The sequence below is a fragment of the Daucus carota genome, chromosome 7 (assembly GCF_001625215.2).
Source record: "Daucus carota subsp. sativus chromosome 7, DH1 v3.0, whole genome shotgun sequence".
Taxonomy (NCBI): Eukaryota; Viridiplantae; Streptophyta; class Magnoliopsida; order Apiales; family Apiaceae; genus Daucus; species Daucus carota.
Window position 1 is genome coordinate 40,508,090 of NC_030387.2, and position 18,519 is coordinate 40,526,608.

The following is an 18,519-nucleotide window of genomic DNA, read 5'->3' on the forward strand; positions in this document are numbered from 1 at the left end:
CGCGGACGGATGGAGTACTAATTTTACAGCTATTGAACACTCAATTTGAAATATGGCAACGGTCAATAAAGGACGAAAGACTTTATTCGATATCGGTCAATTTACATATAGATCTTTGAACTGGTTACCGATATATACTATATGTGAAATGCGCGTTAAATTATCAGGATTCGTCAATTAAATTTCTCGAACTTCCGCCGAGAAAAATGATTACTTCCAACTCCGAAGATGAAAACCGCGATAAGCCGATAACCTTCGATAAATTACCAAGCCTCTAGATACAAATTCACAATCTCGATGAAATATTAAATAATTTTTTCGTTGGATTGATAAGGTTTTATTTACTTTTTCAAGATGAAAGTACATTCAGTATTATCAAACCTGCCATGCTGCCAGCTAATATTAAAACGTGACATTTAGAATTTTCTACCTGCTGCCTGTGGCTCGTAATTTAATATATCATTCTTTTAAATACTTTTCTCCTACCGCTTAGCGACGCATTTTTTCTTTTTAATTATTATCTTATAATTGTTTCCCTAACAAAAACAAGAATGCTGACACATTGGTCATTATAAAAATACCGGTGTGGTGGTATACTTTACTTGAGATTTACATGTATTATATAACTGAAAAAAAATAAAAAAAATTCGGATAAAATCTTATAATATATAATCTCACATTAGGACAAAATCTTATAATCGCGCTGTGTTCGTATAAATATTTTGATAATATAACCGGTCAAATTGATCAAATTTTACATGAATTTCAAATATTGTAAAATTTATAAAATTTGAAAGATTACATTTTTTCCGAGGAACTATCCACATTACATGGTTTAGACATAAATTATTGGTTCACATGACATTTATGACTGGGATAACTAGTGGAGCTTTGCAAATTATAATTCATAATAATTTATATTCTTTTATAATATATTTTTTTAATTAAATTGACCTGTGAAAATGTGAATTGGAACAAAAGTCAAACTGATACCCAGTCCTGAAATTTTTGTTAACAAGATCAGAGTTACTATTTCATGAATTTAGATTTTATTTTTAAGATATACATGTTGCATACAGGAATATAAAACTCGAAATATAAAACCTGGCACATTGCCAACTAATCTGAAAACGTGACTAGTAGCTGTTGGTTTGTAATTTACTACAACATTATTCTAGTTACCACTTAGGGATGCTCATGAATATTATATTAAAAGCTTATAATTGCTTTTTTCTTAATAAAACAAATGCTGACAAAACAACTAATTATATAAAAATGCTGGCGGAACATGTCTGCTAAATAAATAAAGTATCGGATTCTCGTTGATTAATACGTCTCCGAAGTAGAAGTAGACCCAAACTTTATACCTAAATGATGGCGTCTGTATATTGTTAGCATTTAATGCCATCGGTCTTTTGTTTTTCTTAAACCATACGCCATCGGTCATAAATTAATAGGATTTAAAAAAAACTCGTTAAATATTAATAACATCTTAAATTCAATTATAAAATTTAAAATATACGAATAATGATCATCTAATTGCCTCTTGATCCAATAGTGTGCTTTTTTATACGCTTATTATATAACGTGATTTCAAATGAATTATTGTGTAGTTTGTATAAAACAATAAGTAAATTACTTATATACTATTGAATTCAACGGTAATTAAACAAACAATATCATTTTATTTTTCTTGAGTCGTATGCCGTCGGTCATAAAATAGTAGTTTCTTAAATTTTTTCTACATATTAAAGTTAAATAAATTGAAAATCTTAGAAATCAACTAAAAGACTTAAAATGCATATATTATAATCAACTAAACCACCTTTTGATTCAATAATATTTTTCTAATATGCTTGTTTCGCATCGTGATTTCAAAATAATTATCATGTGATCTATGTAAAATGGTATTCCAGCATGCTAAGAAATTTACGTACACTGTTTACACGTATTTTGAGACTCTCGTAAAATATAATTCTATAATATTTTTTTATTTTTATTTTTTTAAATAAAAGTTTAAACTTCAATTTTTTTCAAGATTTTTTTCTAAAAACAATATATAATGTAAGTATATTTTATAAAAAATTTAAAATTCGTATCGAAAAGTAACATAAAGATTCTGATGGGACGGAAAAAGTAAACAACTTGCAAGGAATTTGGTGGGACGGAAGGAGTCACTAAAAACTAGATCAAACACAATGTCATTTTTAACTTCTTTTATTAATGTAAAATTCAAATATTTAGTCACCCCATCGAGATCGAACATGATATTCAAATTTAGATTTCATATCATGTTAACCCAAATTCCAATAATAACTTATGAGAGCAGCCGTATTAAACAATTCCTATTTTTTCTATTTTTCACCATTTATAATTTATAATTTTTTTATATCATTATATTCTAGACCTCGGATTAGAGATGTTCAAAAAATCCGAAATCTGAAATCCGATCTGATCTAATCTGGAAAAAAATCTGAAAAATCCGATCCGAAAAAAACCCGGTCTGGCCCGGCCCGGCCCGAGGGCCTAAAACAGGCCTAATATTTTCAAAAAAACCCGGATAAAATCCTGATTTTTGAAAAATCCGGGCTTTTTATAACTAAACCGGGCCTAGTATTTTTGGAAAAACCCGGCCCGGCCCGGCCCGATTTTTAAAAAAGCCCGACCCGATCTGGTTTGAAAAAAATCCGAATTTTTTTGGCCCGGTCTGAATCTGGCCCGAACAGATTTTTTGTGCATCTCTACCTCGGATAAGCAGACCCACATTACGGATTAATGATTATTGGCCCATGATTTCATGCCATCCTAGGGTCCTACCCTACAAAACAGGTGAATCTTGGCTTTTTCTTCATGAGCAAGTGAAAGCCCACCATGAAATAACCTTAACAGCCGGTGACAGCCGCCAGCACCTCGTGTATAACTATACACGATATTTTAAATTAATATAAATCCAGCCAATAGGCTAGGGTTTTATCGGGGTCAGGTCTGGCTCATGGGGCTTTGGCTCCACCAATTGTGATCAACCTATTATCCATAAAAAATATTACATTCTTGTTAGTAAAATATTAGTTTACCGGAGTGAAATCATTTATAAATAGTCTAGTGGATTGGTGGTGCTACAGTTATTTAGGCTGCAGTAACATTATTTTAATATGTTGCCTTTAGTAGTTATGTTGTGACTTGTGCCTTTTTGGCCGGGTTTTACTATTCAGTATATTTTTTGGGAATTTATTTATTTTTCTGATTTTGATAGATTTATAAAATTTTATTATCGAAAATATTATGTTAGGTTATTTGTCTATATATGATGCTATATTTTTGCAAATAAATTAAATATTATAACTTTGGTTGCAAAAATTATGAGAAAATTAGTATGATGAGTAAGTACATGTGAATGAGCCATGTAAAAAAATCAAAAGATTAATTGTTTCTAACTGGTTTTTGATTTTAAAATCATACTTTCTTCTTTTGTCTTATTTTTGACTTTTTATGGTCAAGTTGATCAAACTTCGACACGAGTAATTATTCTTACATGATCTCTAAAAATCGAAAAATATATCTTAAGATAAAATAAATGTAGATTTGAATAATATATGTTTTTTAATTTTTTTCAATTATTTAATATATATAAATTTCGGTCAATATTTAGTCCGGAACATAGAGTACTTAGAAAAACATAATTGAAGAAATAATTTATAAATCTCTTATTTTTATGTACTTTCAAATAAGTGCAAAATATCAAATGTTTTTTACTTTGAAAGGGGAGTGAATAACACGATTATGTCTTTTATGTAGTGGCCTTTTTGTTTAAACTATGCAGTGGTTTTGTTTTACAGCTATCACAAGTTTTTGTGTCTCGATATTATCATTTGATATTGGAATACTTTATTAAAATTATTGAAGCAATTTATTGGTGAAACAGATACCGCCTAATTGAAATTGTTCAAGTTACAATTATTTACTTTCTTTTAAAATTTAGTTATTAGATGTTATTTAGTGTTTATATAAGAATTTAACATATTATTGAAAGGTGAATGGCCTTTCTTTTTTCTCCCAGAAATGCCTAACTTAATTATTGACTTTGAAGTTTCTGCTTTTTGGTTGACAATAAATCTAGAAGCTTGTCTTATATCAATTACTATTATTCTTATTTAGCTGCTCTCCTCAATAATAGCCGCTAGATCTAAACTTTTCGTTTTACAAGAAACTGAGAAATAGGTAGATAAATGAAAACGATCGAATATATTAAAGAAATAATCGACAGGATTGAGTACTCAATGCAGATCTTTTTTTAAATTGATTCTACACTACTGGAACATCATCCAGTTCCCAATAAAATGAGGTCAAACTAAATATAACCTCGGTCAAAATTGAATAGGCCGGGTCAAATTTGGAATTTGGAAAGTCCTACAATAAGAAGAAAAAACTAAAACCAACGTAATATCTTTGCTACCTTATTATAATTTTTAGTTGGACCTATTAGTTTTATACTAATCAAAGATCATCGAATATATTAAATTATTATATTATATATATATATATATATATAATATATTGATGGTTTATTATATCAAAGATTATCAAATATATTGAATTATTATAACATATTAGTTTTATATTAAATCACATATTAAAAACACATAATAGAAAAATGAATATTATAATTCCGTCCTGCATAGTATATATAATCAGATAACAGATAACAGATATCTTTGGCAAGAAATATTTCGCGTAAAAATATTATTTCGTTTTGTTGGGACCGAGATTAATTCAGTCACTTGTTATATTAAGTTCATGGAGCAGAACCTAATCCCACTTCTGTACGATACTAGTTAAACTCCAAATTTTTCCTTTATAAATATATACTATTCAACGACATTGATCCGATAACTGACGGTTAAAAAGATCAATATTTTTATAATAAAAAATAACCACTTAACCTAAAGGTTCACAGAGAGATGATATAACCCAGCAAAACATTGAAAGACCCAGTCTTTTGACAATTGACAAACGAGATTACCGCACACATGCATAACGTTGAACACTTGAACTTCAACGTAACACCTACTGTAACATTCACATAGGATATTTTTAAGGGCCAACCCCTCTGAGAATTGTGGAATTACATAGTCAAAATAAACTTCCAAAAATTTAATTTACGTGATTACGAGACCGTGTGTGAGTTTTAAAAATTCTTGATTAATCGTAAAAACATATATTACAAATTTATCGATTTCATTTTGATTGGACCAAAATTCTTTTATTTATCCAACCGTTTCTGATAAATTCCTGATAAATTTTGGATCGATAAGTTAATCGATTAATTTCTATTATTATATTTCTACAATCATGAACCACAAATTAAGTTTTATTCATTATTATTATTTTATATAGTCTTGATAAATATCGGATATAATTAGATTTTAAAAATCGAATCGGAAAATAGTAATTTCCAGAGACATGGGCTAACATGACATACATTATCATCCACGTGGAATATCTTTAACGGTACCCAGAAAGTGGGGTTCTAGTTCTACCCTAGTTTATCGGGTGTAGATATTTGACTACAACTCCAGTACTTAAATTATGGTCTTTAAACTAATGCCACAGCACAGCAGCACATGACCGCTGTAATAAAACTTGAAAACAAAGAAAGATTCAAGTGTCTCGTGTTCTAGACTTCCCTGACTTTTCAAATTCGATGGCTTTCATATTTCTCCCACACCCAATAATTCATCTTTATATATTCTATTTTTGGCCTTAGTTTATTGCTATATCAACTACTTTACAGAGTACAGAGTTTCATCTCCTCATTTCTCTCTGTCTTTCCATTAGTACAGGCTATAAAAAGTTTAGTTGCAGAGATTGTGGAATTAAGTGAGGGTTTGAGAGAGTTCTTGATGATATAGCTTGTGGGGTGTGCTTGTTTTGAGGTGATTCTTGAGGGTTTTGAGTTTTGATTGGTTTTAGTAAAGATGGATGGGGCTAATATTTATAGGGCTAGTCATAGTATAAGGCAGAGTGGGAGGAGCTCAAGGGAGAAGATGGGGAGTGTGAGAATGGGGAGCATGAGGACTGGGAGTACTTCAATCTGGAGAGATCAGGGAATGGATGTGTTTTCTAAGTCTGTGAGAGATGAGGATGATGAGGAGGCCTTGAAATGGGCTTCTCTTGAGAAGCTGCCTACTTTTGATAGGCTGAGGAAAGGGTTGCTTCTTGGATCACAAGGTGCTGGATTTGATGAAGTTGATGTTGATGATCTTGGGATTCAGCAGAGGAAGAATTTGCTTGAGAGGCTGGTGAAGGTTGCTGAGGAGGATAATGAGAAGTTCTTGATGAAGCTCAGGGATCGAATCGATAGGTATTGATTTGTTTTTGTTTATGTTGGATCTTGTGATTTGTTGATTTGTGAAAATTGGATGTTTATTGATTTGTGATTGGGTTGATTTTGATAGAGTTGGAGTTGAGTTACCAACAATCGAGGTCAGATTCCAGAATTTGAATATCGAAGCAGAAGCTTTTGTAGGAAGCAGAGCTTTGCCTTCTTTTATTAACTTCAATCTTAGTATTTTGGAGGTAATAACACATAGATGTTGACACTTGTATTGTTATATAGTTCATAGTTGTTTATGGATTTTTATCGGAATATTTATTGTTTCTTTAATTTGGTCTCTATAGGGAATTTTAGGCATTTTCCATTTACTTCCTAATAACAAGAAGAAATTAACTATCCTTGAAGACGTTAGCGGAGTCCTCAAACCTTGCAGGTAAGTTTGATGCAGTCAACAAGAGTATTCAGATAATTTTTATATTTATTTTGGATGAATCAGATTATTTATTTGTCTTTTTCAGTTTATGTATTGAAGGAATCTTTTTCCAATATTGTTTTTCCTATGGTGTGTTTCAGGATGACATTACTTTTAGGTCCTCCTAGTTCAGGAAAGACTACACTGATGCTTGCCTTGGCTGGGAAGCTCGATCCCACCCTAAAGGTTTACTATCTGCAACCTATTAAATTTTTATGGACTTGTCGATATTAGCTCAAGAATTTTGTCCCTTTGTGTTGGATTTGGAAACTGATCTGAAAAAATAAATGCAAATGCTAGACTTCTGGAAGTGTGACTTACAATGGTCACAGCATGCAAGAGTTTGTTCCCCAGAGAACAGCTGCGTATATCAGTCAATATGATCTTCATATAGGAGAAATGACAGTAAGGGAAACATTGGCTTTCTCAGCACGATGCCAAGGGGTCGGATCACGCTATGGTTAGTTGTAGCTTTTGTCATTTTTATTGTAATAAGTTTTAGTTTAGAAGATTGATCTGCTTCTGAGACAATGTTCTTCTATATGTAATACCTGTTTCAATTTTTTCAGAAATGTTGGCAGAGCTGGCAAGAAGAGAGAAAGACGCAAATATTAAACCTGATCCTGATGTCGATATTTACATGAAGGTAATATTCAGATACATTATCATTCCGGTAGGAAAACCAAAATGAAAACTGTACATATTACATTTTCGGAAACATTTTAAACTTCATAGTCTTACCGGAAACTGAAGAAAATTAAATATAAAGGTGATGATGTGTTTTCTTAAAGTTCATTTAATTGCTATCACCGACAAAGGTGGCAAAAGATAGAAACATCTGAAAGTAAATAAAGCAAAAACTTTTACATGGACACATTCAGTTCAAAAAATATAAATCTTTGCCTACACGATTCTGGTGTCTGTACTGTAATGCATGTAAAACTCTCCGTATATGTACAGAAGCTTGAATTCCTGAATTAACGTGATTACTGAAGAGTCGGACACTAATGAAAAAACTTAAAGTATAATTTGTTTGTGTGTGAAGGGGAAAAACTAGTGGGAGAAGTGCAAGAAATATCCTAGTTTATATGAGTCTCTCCCCATCTTTTAACTTACATATTTGTCACCTTAATTCAGGCAGCTGCAACAGCAGGTCAAGAAGCTAGTGTGGTGACAGATTATGTCCTGAAGGTATACGTATATTCCATAGAATCTTCACAATCACATTTGGCAAATGTAACATAATGGCTGAATTTGTCACTCTTATTATTGTAGGTTTTGGGACTTGATGTGTGTGCAGACACTATGGTAGGAGACCAGATGATTAGGGGAATATCTGGAGGACAAAAGAAGCGTGTTACAACAGGTTTCTTTCTTAAACATGTTACAACAAGTTAAAAAAGCCTTAGAATTCATATTCAGCTCTCAAGAAAATTGATGAATGGCTACGTTAATGATCATTAGCTAATATTACTAATTACAGGAGAGATGTTGGTGGGACCAGCAAGAGCACTTTTTATGGATGAAATTTCTACTGGTTTGGATAGTTCCACAACATTTCAAATTGTAAAAGCACTCCAGCATAGTGTGCACATTCTGCAAGGAACTGCTCTCATATCTCTCTTGCAGCCAGCACCAGAGACTTTTGAGCTGTTCGATGACATCATACTCTTATCTGATGGCCACATAGTGTATCAGGGTTCCCGTGAACACGTGCTCTCCTTTTTCGAATCTATGGGTTTTAAGTGTCCACAAAGAAAAGGTGTTGCTGATTTCTTGCAAGAAGTAAGTGACCATGTTCACTATGTTCAATCACTTTGCATGATTGTAATTTTGTAAAACAACTTAAAAACCCTACATATTTCAAGTCTAAGATTATTTCCGGGTGCAGGTGACATCAAAGAAGGATCAGAAACAGTACTGGCTACACAAAGATCAGCCTTACAGATTTGTTACATCAAAAGAATTCTCCGAGGCTTTCCAGTCATTCCATGTTGGACAACGAGTTGGAAACGATCTTGCAACCTCATATGATAAAAGTAAAAGCCATCCAGCTGCTTTGACGACTGAGAAGTATGGTGTTAACAAGACTGAACTTTTGAAAGCTGTAACTGCAAGAGAAATTTTGCTTATGAAGAGGAACTCATTTGTCTACATATTTAAGTTGTTTCAAGTGAGTTTACTATATACGAATTTTTTTTTTGCATATTTCTTCATTCATGTCTATTTCTATGCAGTTGAATGCATTATTCCTAAACTAATACTGTTTACTTGTGATCTTTTGTAGCTTACAGTGATGTCATTGATAACCATGACATTGTTCTTAAGAACTGAGTTGAGCCAAGATACATTTACTGAAGGAAACTTGTACATGGGTGCTTTATTTTTTGGTGTTGTTATGCTGATGTTTAATGGATTGGCAGAGCTTGCCATGACTATAGCGAAGCTTCCTGTCTTTTACAAGCAAAGAGACCTTCTCTTTTTTCCTGCATGGTCATATGCTCTTCCAACATGGATAACGAAAATACCTGTGACATTTCTGGAAGTTGGCGTGTGGGTCTTCCTCACTTATTATGTTATTGGATTTGATCCAAATATTACAAGGTAAATTATTCATTGGGGACAGTTGTCTGAAATCCTATCTTTAGAGATTCATAACTCTTATATCTTTTTGCCTGTGATTCTGAAAAACGACACTAATTGCAGATTTGCTAAACAATACCTGATACTCTTACTGGTCAACCAAATGGCTTCTGGACTCTTCCGCATGGTGGGGGCACTGGGAAGGAATATGATTCTTGCAAACACATTTGGAGGATTTGCATTGCTTATACTTTTCGCATTGGGTGGCTTTGTCCTAGCTCGAGGTATGATGTGGCACTGGACTTCCATTTTCTGATTTCTTGTTATCTTTTGACATTGACTGAGCCTATTCCTTATATTGAATGATGCTACAGGGGATGTTGCATCTTATTGGATATGGGGTTATTATAGCTCCCCAATGATGTATGGCATGAATGCCATTGCTGTTAATGAATTCCTTGGTCACCAATGGCACAAGGTAATCTTATCGTACTTAACATGCCGTTTTCATTTTTGCCCCTTTCTATTCTTTGTCAAAATAAACTGATTATATATTTTTTCTCTTGACAAGTTAAATAAAAATTCGAACGATACCATTGGGGTCGCAGTTCTGAAGAGTCGAGGATTCTTTCCATATGCATACTGGTATTGGATAGGGGCAGGGGCACTTGTTGGATTTATTCTGCTACTCAACTTTGGGTACACATTGGCACTTATGTATCTCGACCGTGAGTGATTTACTTTCTCTCATCTTAAGTTTGCTCTTACTTTTCAATACAGTCGAGTAGTTTACTGACATGCACCGTAACCTGTAGCTCTGGGGAAACCACAAGCCACTTTACCAGATGAAAGTGATCCTGCTGCCACTGAATTGGAAGAGTCCGCTGCTGGAAATCAGAAAAAGAAAGGAATGGTTCTCCCATTTGAACCACATTCTATCACATTTGATGATATTAAATATTCTGTTGACATGCCACAGGTATGTAGAAAGGATTGAATTCACCAGTTTTTGTCTTGTCTAGTTTAATTGCGAAACTTGTTACATTTCAAAGACATGGATGTAACTTGTCCTTAATCAAACTTGTATAGGAAATGAAAGAGCAAGGTGTTACTGAAGATAAACTATTACTTCTCAAAGGTGTGAGTGGAGCATTCAGGCCAGGTGTCCTTACAGCTCTAATGGGTGTCAGTGGTGCTGGTAAAACAACTCTGATGGATGTGCTAGCTGGTCGAAAAACTGGTGGATATATTGATGGTAACATTACTGTTTCGGGGTATCCTAAGAAGCAGGAGACTTTTGCACGGATAGCGGGGTATTGTGAACAGAATGACATCCACTCGCCTTATGTGACTGTTTACGAGTCATTGCTCTACTCAGCCTGGTTGCGGTTGCCTTCAGAAGTTGATACTGCAAAAAGAAAGGTCTGTCTGAATTTTATGTAGTAATAATTTTTAAGGTGTGGTATATCTGCTTATGTGCACAAATCCTAAGTCCTCTGGAGCCTGGAAATATACAATCATTCTAAGATGGAGCAAAGAACTTACCAGTTAATCTTCTGTCTTTTGCAGATGTTTGTAAATGAAGTTCTGGAACTTGTTGAAATGGACACCTTGAAGGAAGCTCTAGTAGGGTTGCCAGGTGTAAATGGTCTGTCGACGGAGCAGCGCAAGAGGCTAACCATTGCAGTTGAATTGGTATCAAACCCCTCAATAATATTCATGGATGAACCAACTTCTGGGCTGGATGCAAGAGCTGCTGCAATCGTGATGAGAACAGTTAGGAATACTGTAGACACGGGAAGAACAGTTGTTTGTACTATCCATCAACCAAGTATCGACATATTTGAAGCTTTTGATGAGGTGAAAGATCCTTATATAAACACACCTACTTGTGTAATACAACAGACATAATCCACATATGTGTCAAATACATGTGTTTATGTCCCACTTATACATGCACCTGTCCAAATATTACAGAAAACAGTAAATATAGGGAGAGGAGAATGTTTAAATACAGAATGAAGTGAAGGAAACCTCAAAAAAATTTCCGTTACCCTCCCCACATCTCTCCGCCTCTTTATATTTATATACATTTCATACATAATAGACTTAGTTTTTGTCAGCCTCTCCTTGTAGAGATACTAAAAAATATAATTTTACATGATTGCAGCTTTTCCTGATGAAGCGAGGAGGACTAGAGTTATATGCTGGGCCAGTGGGTCGGCATTCTTGTGACTTGATCAAGTACTTTGAGGTAAGATTAACAATTACAAGCTATAAGTTTGATATTTCTTTTGTCTGCAAGTCGTGGTCTGCCAACATTAATCAAGTTTTAAGCATATTAATCAGATAAATCTATATTTCTATAAAAAAACAATAATTTTATATATAGATTTACATATATGGAAGAACATGTTTAGGACAGGGAGGTACTGTACTAGTATTTGAATTATTATACTAAATTCTTAACCTTTTTTTTAAGGCGATTGATGGAATAAGTAAAATCAAAGATGGGTATAATCCAGCTACCTGGATGCTGGAAGTTACTGCATCATCTCAAGAAATGATTCTGGGGGTTGATTTCACTGAGATTTACCACAATTCGGATCTCTACAAGTAGGTTCCCTTGCCACGAGTCATTGAATTTTACTGAAAACTTATATTTATCTATTGTGCAATTTCCTGTTACTTGTTTTAAACATCATAATAAATGTTCTTTTGTATAAATTGTACAGGAGAAACAAAGCCCTAATTAGGGAATTAAGTGCACCTCGTCCTGGTTCATCGGATATTAGCTTTCCTACTCAGTACTCACAATCTTTCATAGTTCAGTGTGTAGCATGTTTATGGAAACAACGATGCTCGTACTGGAGAAACACATCTTATACTGCAGTGAGATTTCTTTTCACGACAGCTATAGCAATTATGTTTGGGTCGATGTTCTGGGACCTCGGTTCCAAAATGTAAGTTTACAGTTACAGAACTCTTTAAATGATCAAAACTGTTCTATCTGTGTCCTTTTCTCATTTAAATGGATGAATTTTAATTTGCAGGGATACTCGTCAGGATCTCTTTAATGCAATGGGTTCTATGTATGCTGCTTGCCTCTTTCTTGGGGTCCAAAATGCTGCTTCAGTGCAACCGGTTGTCGCCGTAGAACGAACAGTGTTTTACAGGGAAAGAGCTGCCGGAATGTACTCAGCTTTGCCCTATGCCTTTGCACAGGTGATTGTTCCTCTCTTGTTGAGTGTTTTTTTCTGTTGCAAAGGTTGATAATTTGTGTTCATATATACACTTATTATTGAAATTAATCTACTTTTTTCCTTTGCAGGTTTTAGTAGAAATTCCGTATATCATGTTTCAAGCTGGAGTGTATGGTATTATTGTCTATTCTATGATTGGATTCGACTGGACAGTCGCAAAATTCCTCTGGTATCTGTTCTTCATGTTTTTCACCTTCCTTTACTTCACCTACTTCGGTATGATGACTGTGGCCGTGACTCCCAATGCTGATATTGCTGCAATCATCGCTGCTGCATTTTATGGAATATGGAATCTCTTTTCAGGATTCATCATCCCACGACCTGTAAGTTTTAGTACCTAAAATACATTTTCCTATTTCATCAAGTTATACAGACAACAAATTTTAATTTTTACTATCCATGTATGTCAACAACAGAGTACGCCCAAGTGGTGGAGGTGGTACGCTTGGGCATGTCCCGTTGCTTACACATTGTACGGTCTAATTGCATCACAATTTGGAGATATTACCGATAAGACCATTCCTGACGATAATGATGGAAGGCAAACTGTTCAGAAATTTATTGAAGATTATTTCGGGTTTAACCATGATTCTGTCTGGGCAGTTGCACTTGCAACAGCTGGATTTGCAATTGCTTTTGGCGCCATATTCGCCTACTCCATTAAAGCGTTCAACTTCCAGAGACGGTAGAAAGCTTTGGTAGGAACTATTTATCGCGATATTTGCTGATTTAGTGTCAGCAAAACGTAAAAACTCTCAAATTGTTGTAATGCTGTCTTTGTTTACTGTACTTCCTTCCATGTAAAGAAAATACGCAACTAATTAAACTTTATTTTATTTTACATTATTAATCGTTATCAAGTTCTTGCTGGTTTCTCGGTTGATACATGAATCAATTTTTACTCCCTGCAAATATACAGATAGTGCCTGAGTTTGTGTGTTGTGGTCGTTGCGAAATCTGTGCTTCTGCATATGTTTTCTTGGTTATTAACATAATCTATCTCTGCAAATTCAATTTTTGAAAAATCAAAACCGGTCTATAACATATGAATGATACTAGCATTTATTTGGTAGGAAAAAATATTAACATACGTATGTCAGGGATCCGGAATCTAGAAAAAATGTAAGAAGTTCAACAAAAATCACCAGAGTCACTCGCAGTCTGGTTGTATAATTTGTGACTTTCAGAGAGAGAGAGAGAGAGAGAGAGCAGAGAAAAAGTAATAAATAAATGGGTTTAATAGTACCACTTTAAACACTGAAGTAGTGAAGTATGCTGAGAGTATGGTATGGATTCGATAGTTCATAGTTTAGCATTTCTTGGTGGTTAAACTGGTAATAGACTTGAACAAAGGGGTGTATTAAAACCGGAATTTAAAGAATCAATCATGATCTTGAATCTTTATGAATTACGTGTAATTTTGATTTACGCGAATCTGAGATATAATGTATCACAGGTGTACACTGAATTTATAAAATCCATCACTTTATAAAATTATAAGAAAATCGCAAATCTTTAAATACTATCGAATTTTAATATATTTTAAATAATTTCAATTGAATATTATCAAGTTTTTAGTTAAAATTTCAAATCTTATTCAATATTATCAGATTTATTAAAAAAATCTAACATTTTAACTAAATATTCCAGTATTTCAGTAATTTTCAGAAATCTGAATTTTGGTTACCATAACTGAGGCAGTAGTACTCTAGTAGCTAACAACATATGCAAATTCTGATTATGTTTTTATTCTACGATGTTGATTTCTGACCGAGCAGATCATATCCATGTAATTAACTCGCTGAGTTTTTGTATAAATCCCTTTTAGCGTTCTTCCGCATATTTAAAAAAGTGGAGAAAATTTTAATTAACAGTATCAAAGAGAAAATGAACCATCTTACTTTTGGCAACAATTGCAGATCAAGAACAAACCATACCAACATACCAAAATTAGCATCATTATGCATTAGCTTCCGAAATTACTTGTTCAGCATTGTACTTAAAATATAGCTGACATCAAAACAAGCATTCGTGCAATATATGATAACCAGTTCGATAAAATGTAAGCAAGCAAAATACTTCTGAGGTACTAAACAGTTCTGGGATAGACAATGGACAGTACACCAAGGCATCCGAACAACTTTTGAACGTTCAACCGAACCAGCAATGTTAAAGACTCGCCAGTAGATCATCTCCAATGAAACCAGAAGTGAGGTTAGTACCCCTAGTTCCAAAAGCTTTCTCGATTTCTGACAACTTCTCCAAGCGAAGAGCCTGCAGCTCTTGTACTTTGCTTTTAGCATTGTCGATATGACAATCAATTGAGTGAAGCTCACTAAACAGGGGCTTTGAAAACCGGAGATGTTCTATATAATTCAGGCGGTCCAAAACCCAACTTACGTCAAGTCCCTGATTCTGTAAGTAAGAAAATACTTCCCTGTACTCCCCTATCATCTCAGAATCAACATCAGCCATAGATATTTTGAAAAAGTCGTTCAGTGAGGTGCACAACATATTCAGATTCATTGTACATAACTTCTTGTTTTTTGTGTTGAAGTGCTTAAAGGTTTCAGGGTACTTATGCATAATGCGATCAAGCAGGCCTACAAACTCAATACTAACCTCATGGCTCTGCCATAACCCAGAATCTCTTTGCCCTCTTGAAGAGCTCACTTGATCTTTGTCTGTCCCTTCTACATAGCGTCAGTATGACAAACCCTGTTAGCATCTACCATGGAATCTTCCACAATTTTTTTCTGTCGGATGAATTTAGGTTCATGATAAACAAGGTCAATGCAAAGAATTTGAATTGTGCATCATTCTAGATCTCAAAACAACAAATTTGATCATTCCAGGTCAAAAGCAAGGATAATAAATTTTCAAACAACTAAATTCTTAGATCAATGTAATATTAATAAGATCTTCAAATACTATGTATCATCAAGTGTATAAGTTGTATAGAGCACCTAAATATATCAATGACCCGTGAAGAGTTCAGACTATGAGGTAAATTTTTTTATGGTGAAGAGTTTCTATTAGCAATAAAAAATAATAAGATCCAGTTTGTCTACAATTTAAAGTCAATCGAAAATTTCAAATGTCAGCGAACTTTGACCTTAGGTATTTGGATGTTTCTACACAATTTTAAGCTTGATTTGGTTTTATTTATAATTAAAACTAACTTGTATTTGAAAAATAAAAATGTAAAGAAATAGTACTAACAAAAATTTATGCAACAAAAAGCTAGAAGCCTAGAATAGGCACAACCTGAAATGAGAACAACCAACAAAAAGCACTGAGCTTGGGCATAAACTATTTCCACAATTTGGATGTTAACATAATAGAGTAAATAAGTAATCGAAACTATAGATAATAGATAGCTCCCTTGTTTCCCGTCACAATATCATAAGTTGAAAAAGATACACCTATTTCATAACAAAAGATACATGCTTCTTATCATTTACAATCGACATAAACAAATACATCTGAGTTCCAAATAAGGATGAATTCTTAATTACCTGGGGCAGTTTTGTGACGAAGGTGGCATTGGGAGAGCCGCCAAGTAAATAGCTTCTAAGAGCACCAGATATATTTGACTCTTCGAATCCCCTTGGTAACTTCACATACTCCAACTTACTGAATGGGGAAGGTAAACTAGCAAGAATGTTGGAAATCTTACTGAGCACCTATAGCAACAAATATGAAGGAGAGGAGATCAAGCAAAATATAAAAAAATTGAGTTTTAAAGATATAGGACGAATTGAATGTACATAAAATTGTTAAATACTATATAACAGCCATTGTCCAAGACAAATTTAACCAAAGGCCTCAAGTTCCACAAATAAATACCAATAGTGTCTTCAATCAGACAAGAAAATAAAAGTTATTACTTTTATCACCAATCAGACAACATATATAAAGTTACCTCAATGCTCTCCAAGTCAAAAGTGAGATGCTTCGCATTACAAAGTCCTAGAAGCATATTTGTTAACTGCCAATAAAATTGTTTCCTTTGTGTCAATATCACGTTTTGAAACCAACCCTGTAAACTTATATTAACATTCTCTAACTCGGGAACTCCAGTTATGACCGTAAAGATACCAAAAGAATTGAAGTTGCAGAGTTTTGGTGCTGAAACCACAATATTGATAGAAGGAGAATGCTTGAGGCGGGCTCTGATACTCAGGTTCAACAATTGAGGAGGACAAGAAATGAAACAATTTCCCTGGTTAAGTGTTAGAAATAATGTAAGATTTTTTAGATTGACAAGTGCAGAAATTATGTCACTCACTTTGGCAGAAACATATATATTATCCAGTTGTAGACTTAATAAAGCCGGTAAGTCCCAAACTTTGGGCAACATACAGTGACACAGACGGAGTGTTGTTAAAGCTGGCAAACTGAAAGAAGATGAGCCCGATAAATCCCAACCCTCAAGACACAGAGTTGTTAGGGCAGGCAAGCATGTGAACAATGAATCCTTCAGCCATGAATTTCTCTGTTTATCTTCGTAAGAACGCACATACTTGAGGCGGAGAGTTGTTAAGGCAGGTAAATCCCAAAAATCCGATTGCAGTTCACATGTTTCGAGACTCACTTTTAATGTAAGTTTGTTTAACGACACAGAGCTGAAAGTGGACAACTTAAAAGGTATATGATCACGTAATAGTTCAAGATATAATGATTGCGCATTATGGGAAATTGCATAGTGTGCAAACTCTTCAAAAAAATTCCAGGAACACGTCGCATTGTAAACACGAAACTTCAAATCAGAAATATTGGATTGAGGGTTTCGATCAGAAAAAATACGACGGATGAAATTAGCAACATATTTAGATTCAGAGATTTGATACGGACCGATTTGGAGAAAAGGGAGAGTGGTCCATAGAAGCTGCCATCGTCTCGAGAGAGTGCAGGTTTCGACAGCCTGTTTTGCATCTACAAATGAGAGGATTTTGTGAATGAGTTCATCAGGCAATCTGCTGAGTCTGTCTTCGTCTCCGAGTTGTTGAGGAAATGCTCTTGTTCTTGCTTTCTTCTTCTCTCCAGACCCCATTTCTCGCTCTGCTCTGCTTGCTCTCTTCTAACCTAACCCTTCAGTACAATTCAATCGCTTATTCATCCGACTTTTGTCTTACCACGAGTCCACAACCCTGTTTGGGGCAACTTATTTTTAAAAAATTTAACGACTTAATTTTTTGAAAAAGGAAAATAGATTTTTTTGTCAACCAAGTTATTATGTTTTTAGAAACTTACCACTCAACTAATTCTTTTTTCATTTTAGTCACTAATTTTAGGTTTGGATTTGTTTTTAGTCACAAACTTAAGTTCGGATATGATTATTAGCAATGTGATATTTTTTTGTAGCATCATTAATACATAGTGATAGTATATAAGAGCAAGTCCAACACTATGCTAAGAGCTTCCCTAAAAATATTATAAAATAATATGTCTTAGTGATTTAGCACAAGATTATTTAGCACATGAACTCCAATAGTACTCCCTATATCCATTCCCTATTATTATAATATTATTAAATTTAAACATTTTGGGATGTTGTGAAAAGGGAAATGATGTGGAGGAGAGATGGAAATGAATATTTTAATGATAAAAATAGTTTAGAAGTGATTAGCATATTCTAAAAATAGGGAAGGGGAGGCTTGTGCTAGTGATTTAGCACATCACTAGCATAGTGTTGGAGTGCAATTTTATCCCATATTCCCTATTTTTGGATTTAAGACTTGATTTAGCACACCTATTGGACTTGCTAATGTGATGTATATTTATATCTTTATATATATAAATAATAACATAAAATGAAGCGATAAAATATTAAAATGAAATCATAATTAGATTTCTATAAATTA

At 33.8% G+C, this 18,519-nt stretch overlaps 2 protein-coding genes across 3 annotated transcripts; one reads left to right on the top strand and one right to left on the bottom strand.

The window, feature by feature from the left end:
* Positions 1 to 5,586: 5,586 nt before the first annotated feature.
* On the top strand, positions 5,587 to 13,535 carry LOC108195794 (pleiotropic drug resistance protein 1). Its single transcript, XM_017362754.2, has 23 exons — positions 5,587 to 6,361; positions 6,456 to 6,576; positions 6,679 to 6,767; positions 6,908 to 6,992; positions 7,107 to 7,266; positions 7,376 to 7,452; positions 7,944 to 7,997; positions 8,082 to 8,172; positions 8,290 to 8,591; positions 8,698 to 8,979; positions 9,094 to 9,410; positions 9,513 to 9,673; positions 9,764 to 9,867; positions 9,961 to 10,117; positions 10,205 to 10,368; positions 10,479 to 10,811; positions 10,959 to 11,249; positions 11,560 to 11,643; positions 11,872 to 12,005; positions 12,125 to 12,352; positions 12,443 to 12,614; positions 12,721 to 12,975; positions 13,069 to 13,535. The coding sequence occupies exons 1-23, from the start codon at positions 5,976 to 5,978 to the stop codon at positions 13,339 to 13,341; spliced, it is 4,320 nt and encodes a 1,439-aa protein (XP_017218243.2). The 5' UTR covers positions 5,587 to 5,975; the 3' UTR covers positions 13,342 to 13,535.
* Positions 13,536 to 14,594: 1,059 nt separating this feature from the next.
* LOC108193856 (FBD-associated F-box protein At4g10400-like) lies at positions 14,595 to 17,784 on the bottom strand. Of its 2 annotated transcripts, none has more exons than XM_017360691.2 (3): positions 16,578 to 17,784; positions 16,171 to 16,338; positions 14,595 to 15,345 (listed from the first exon to the last, which is right to left on the bottom strand). In XM_017360691.2, exons 1-3 carry the CDS (start codon positions 17,706 to 17,708, stop codon positions 15,322 to 15,324), a joined length of 1,323 nt encoding a protein of 440 aa, XP_017216180.1. In that variant the 5' UTR covers positions 17,709 to 17,784; the 3' UTR covers positions 14,595 to 15,321. The 2 variants fall into 2 exon arrangements, with proteins under 2 accessions (XP_017216180.1, XP_017216179.1); XM_017360690.2 differs by having other exon boundaries at positions 14,595 to 15,408.
* Positions 17,785 to 18,519: the final 735 nt, after the last annotated feature.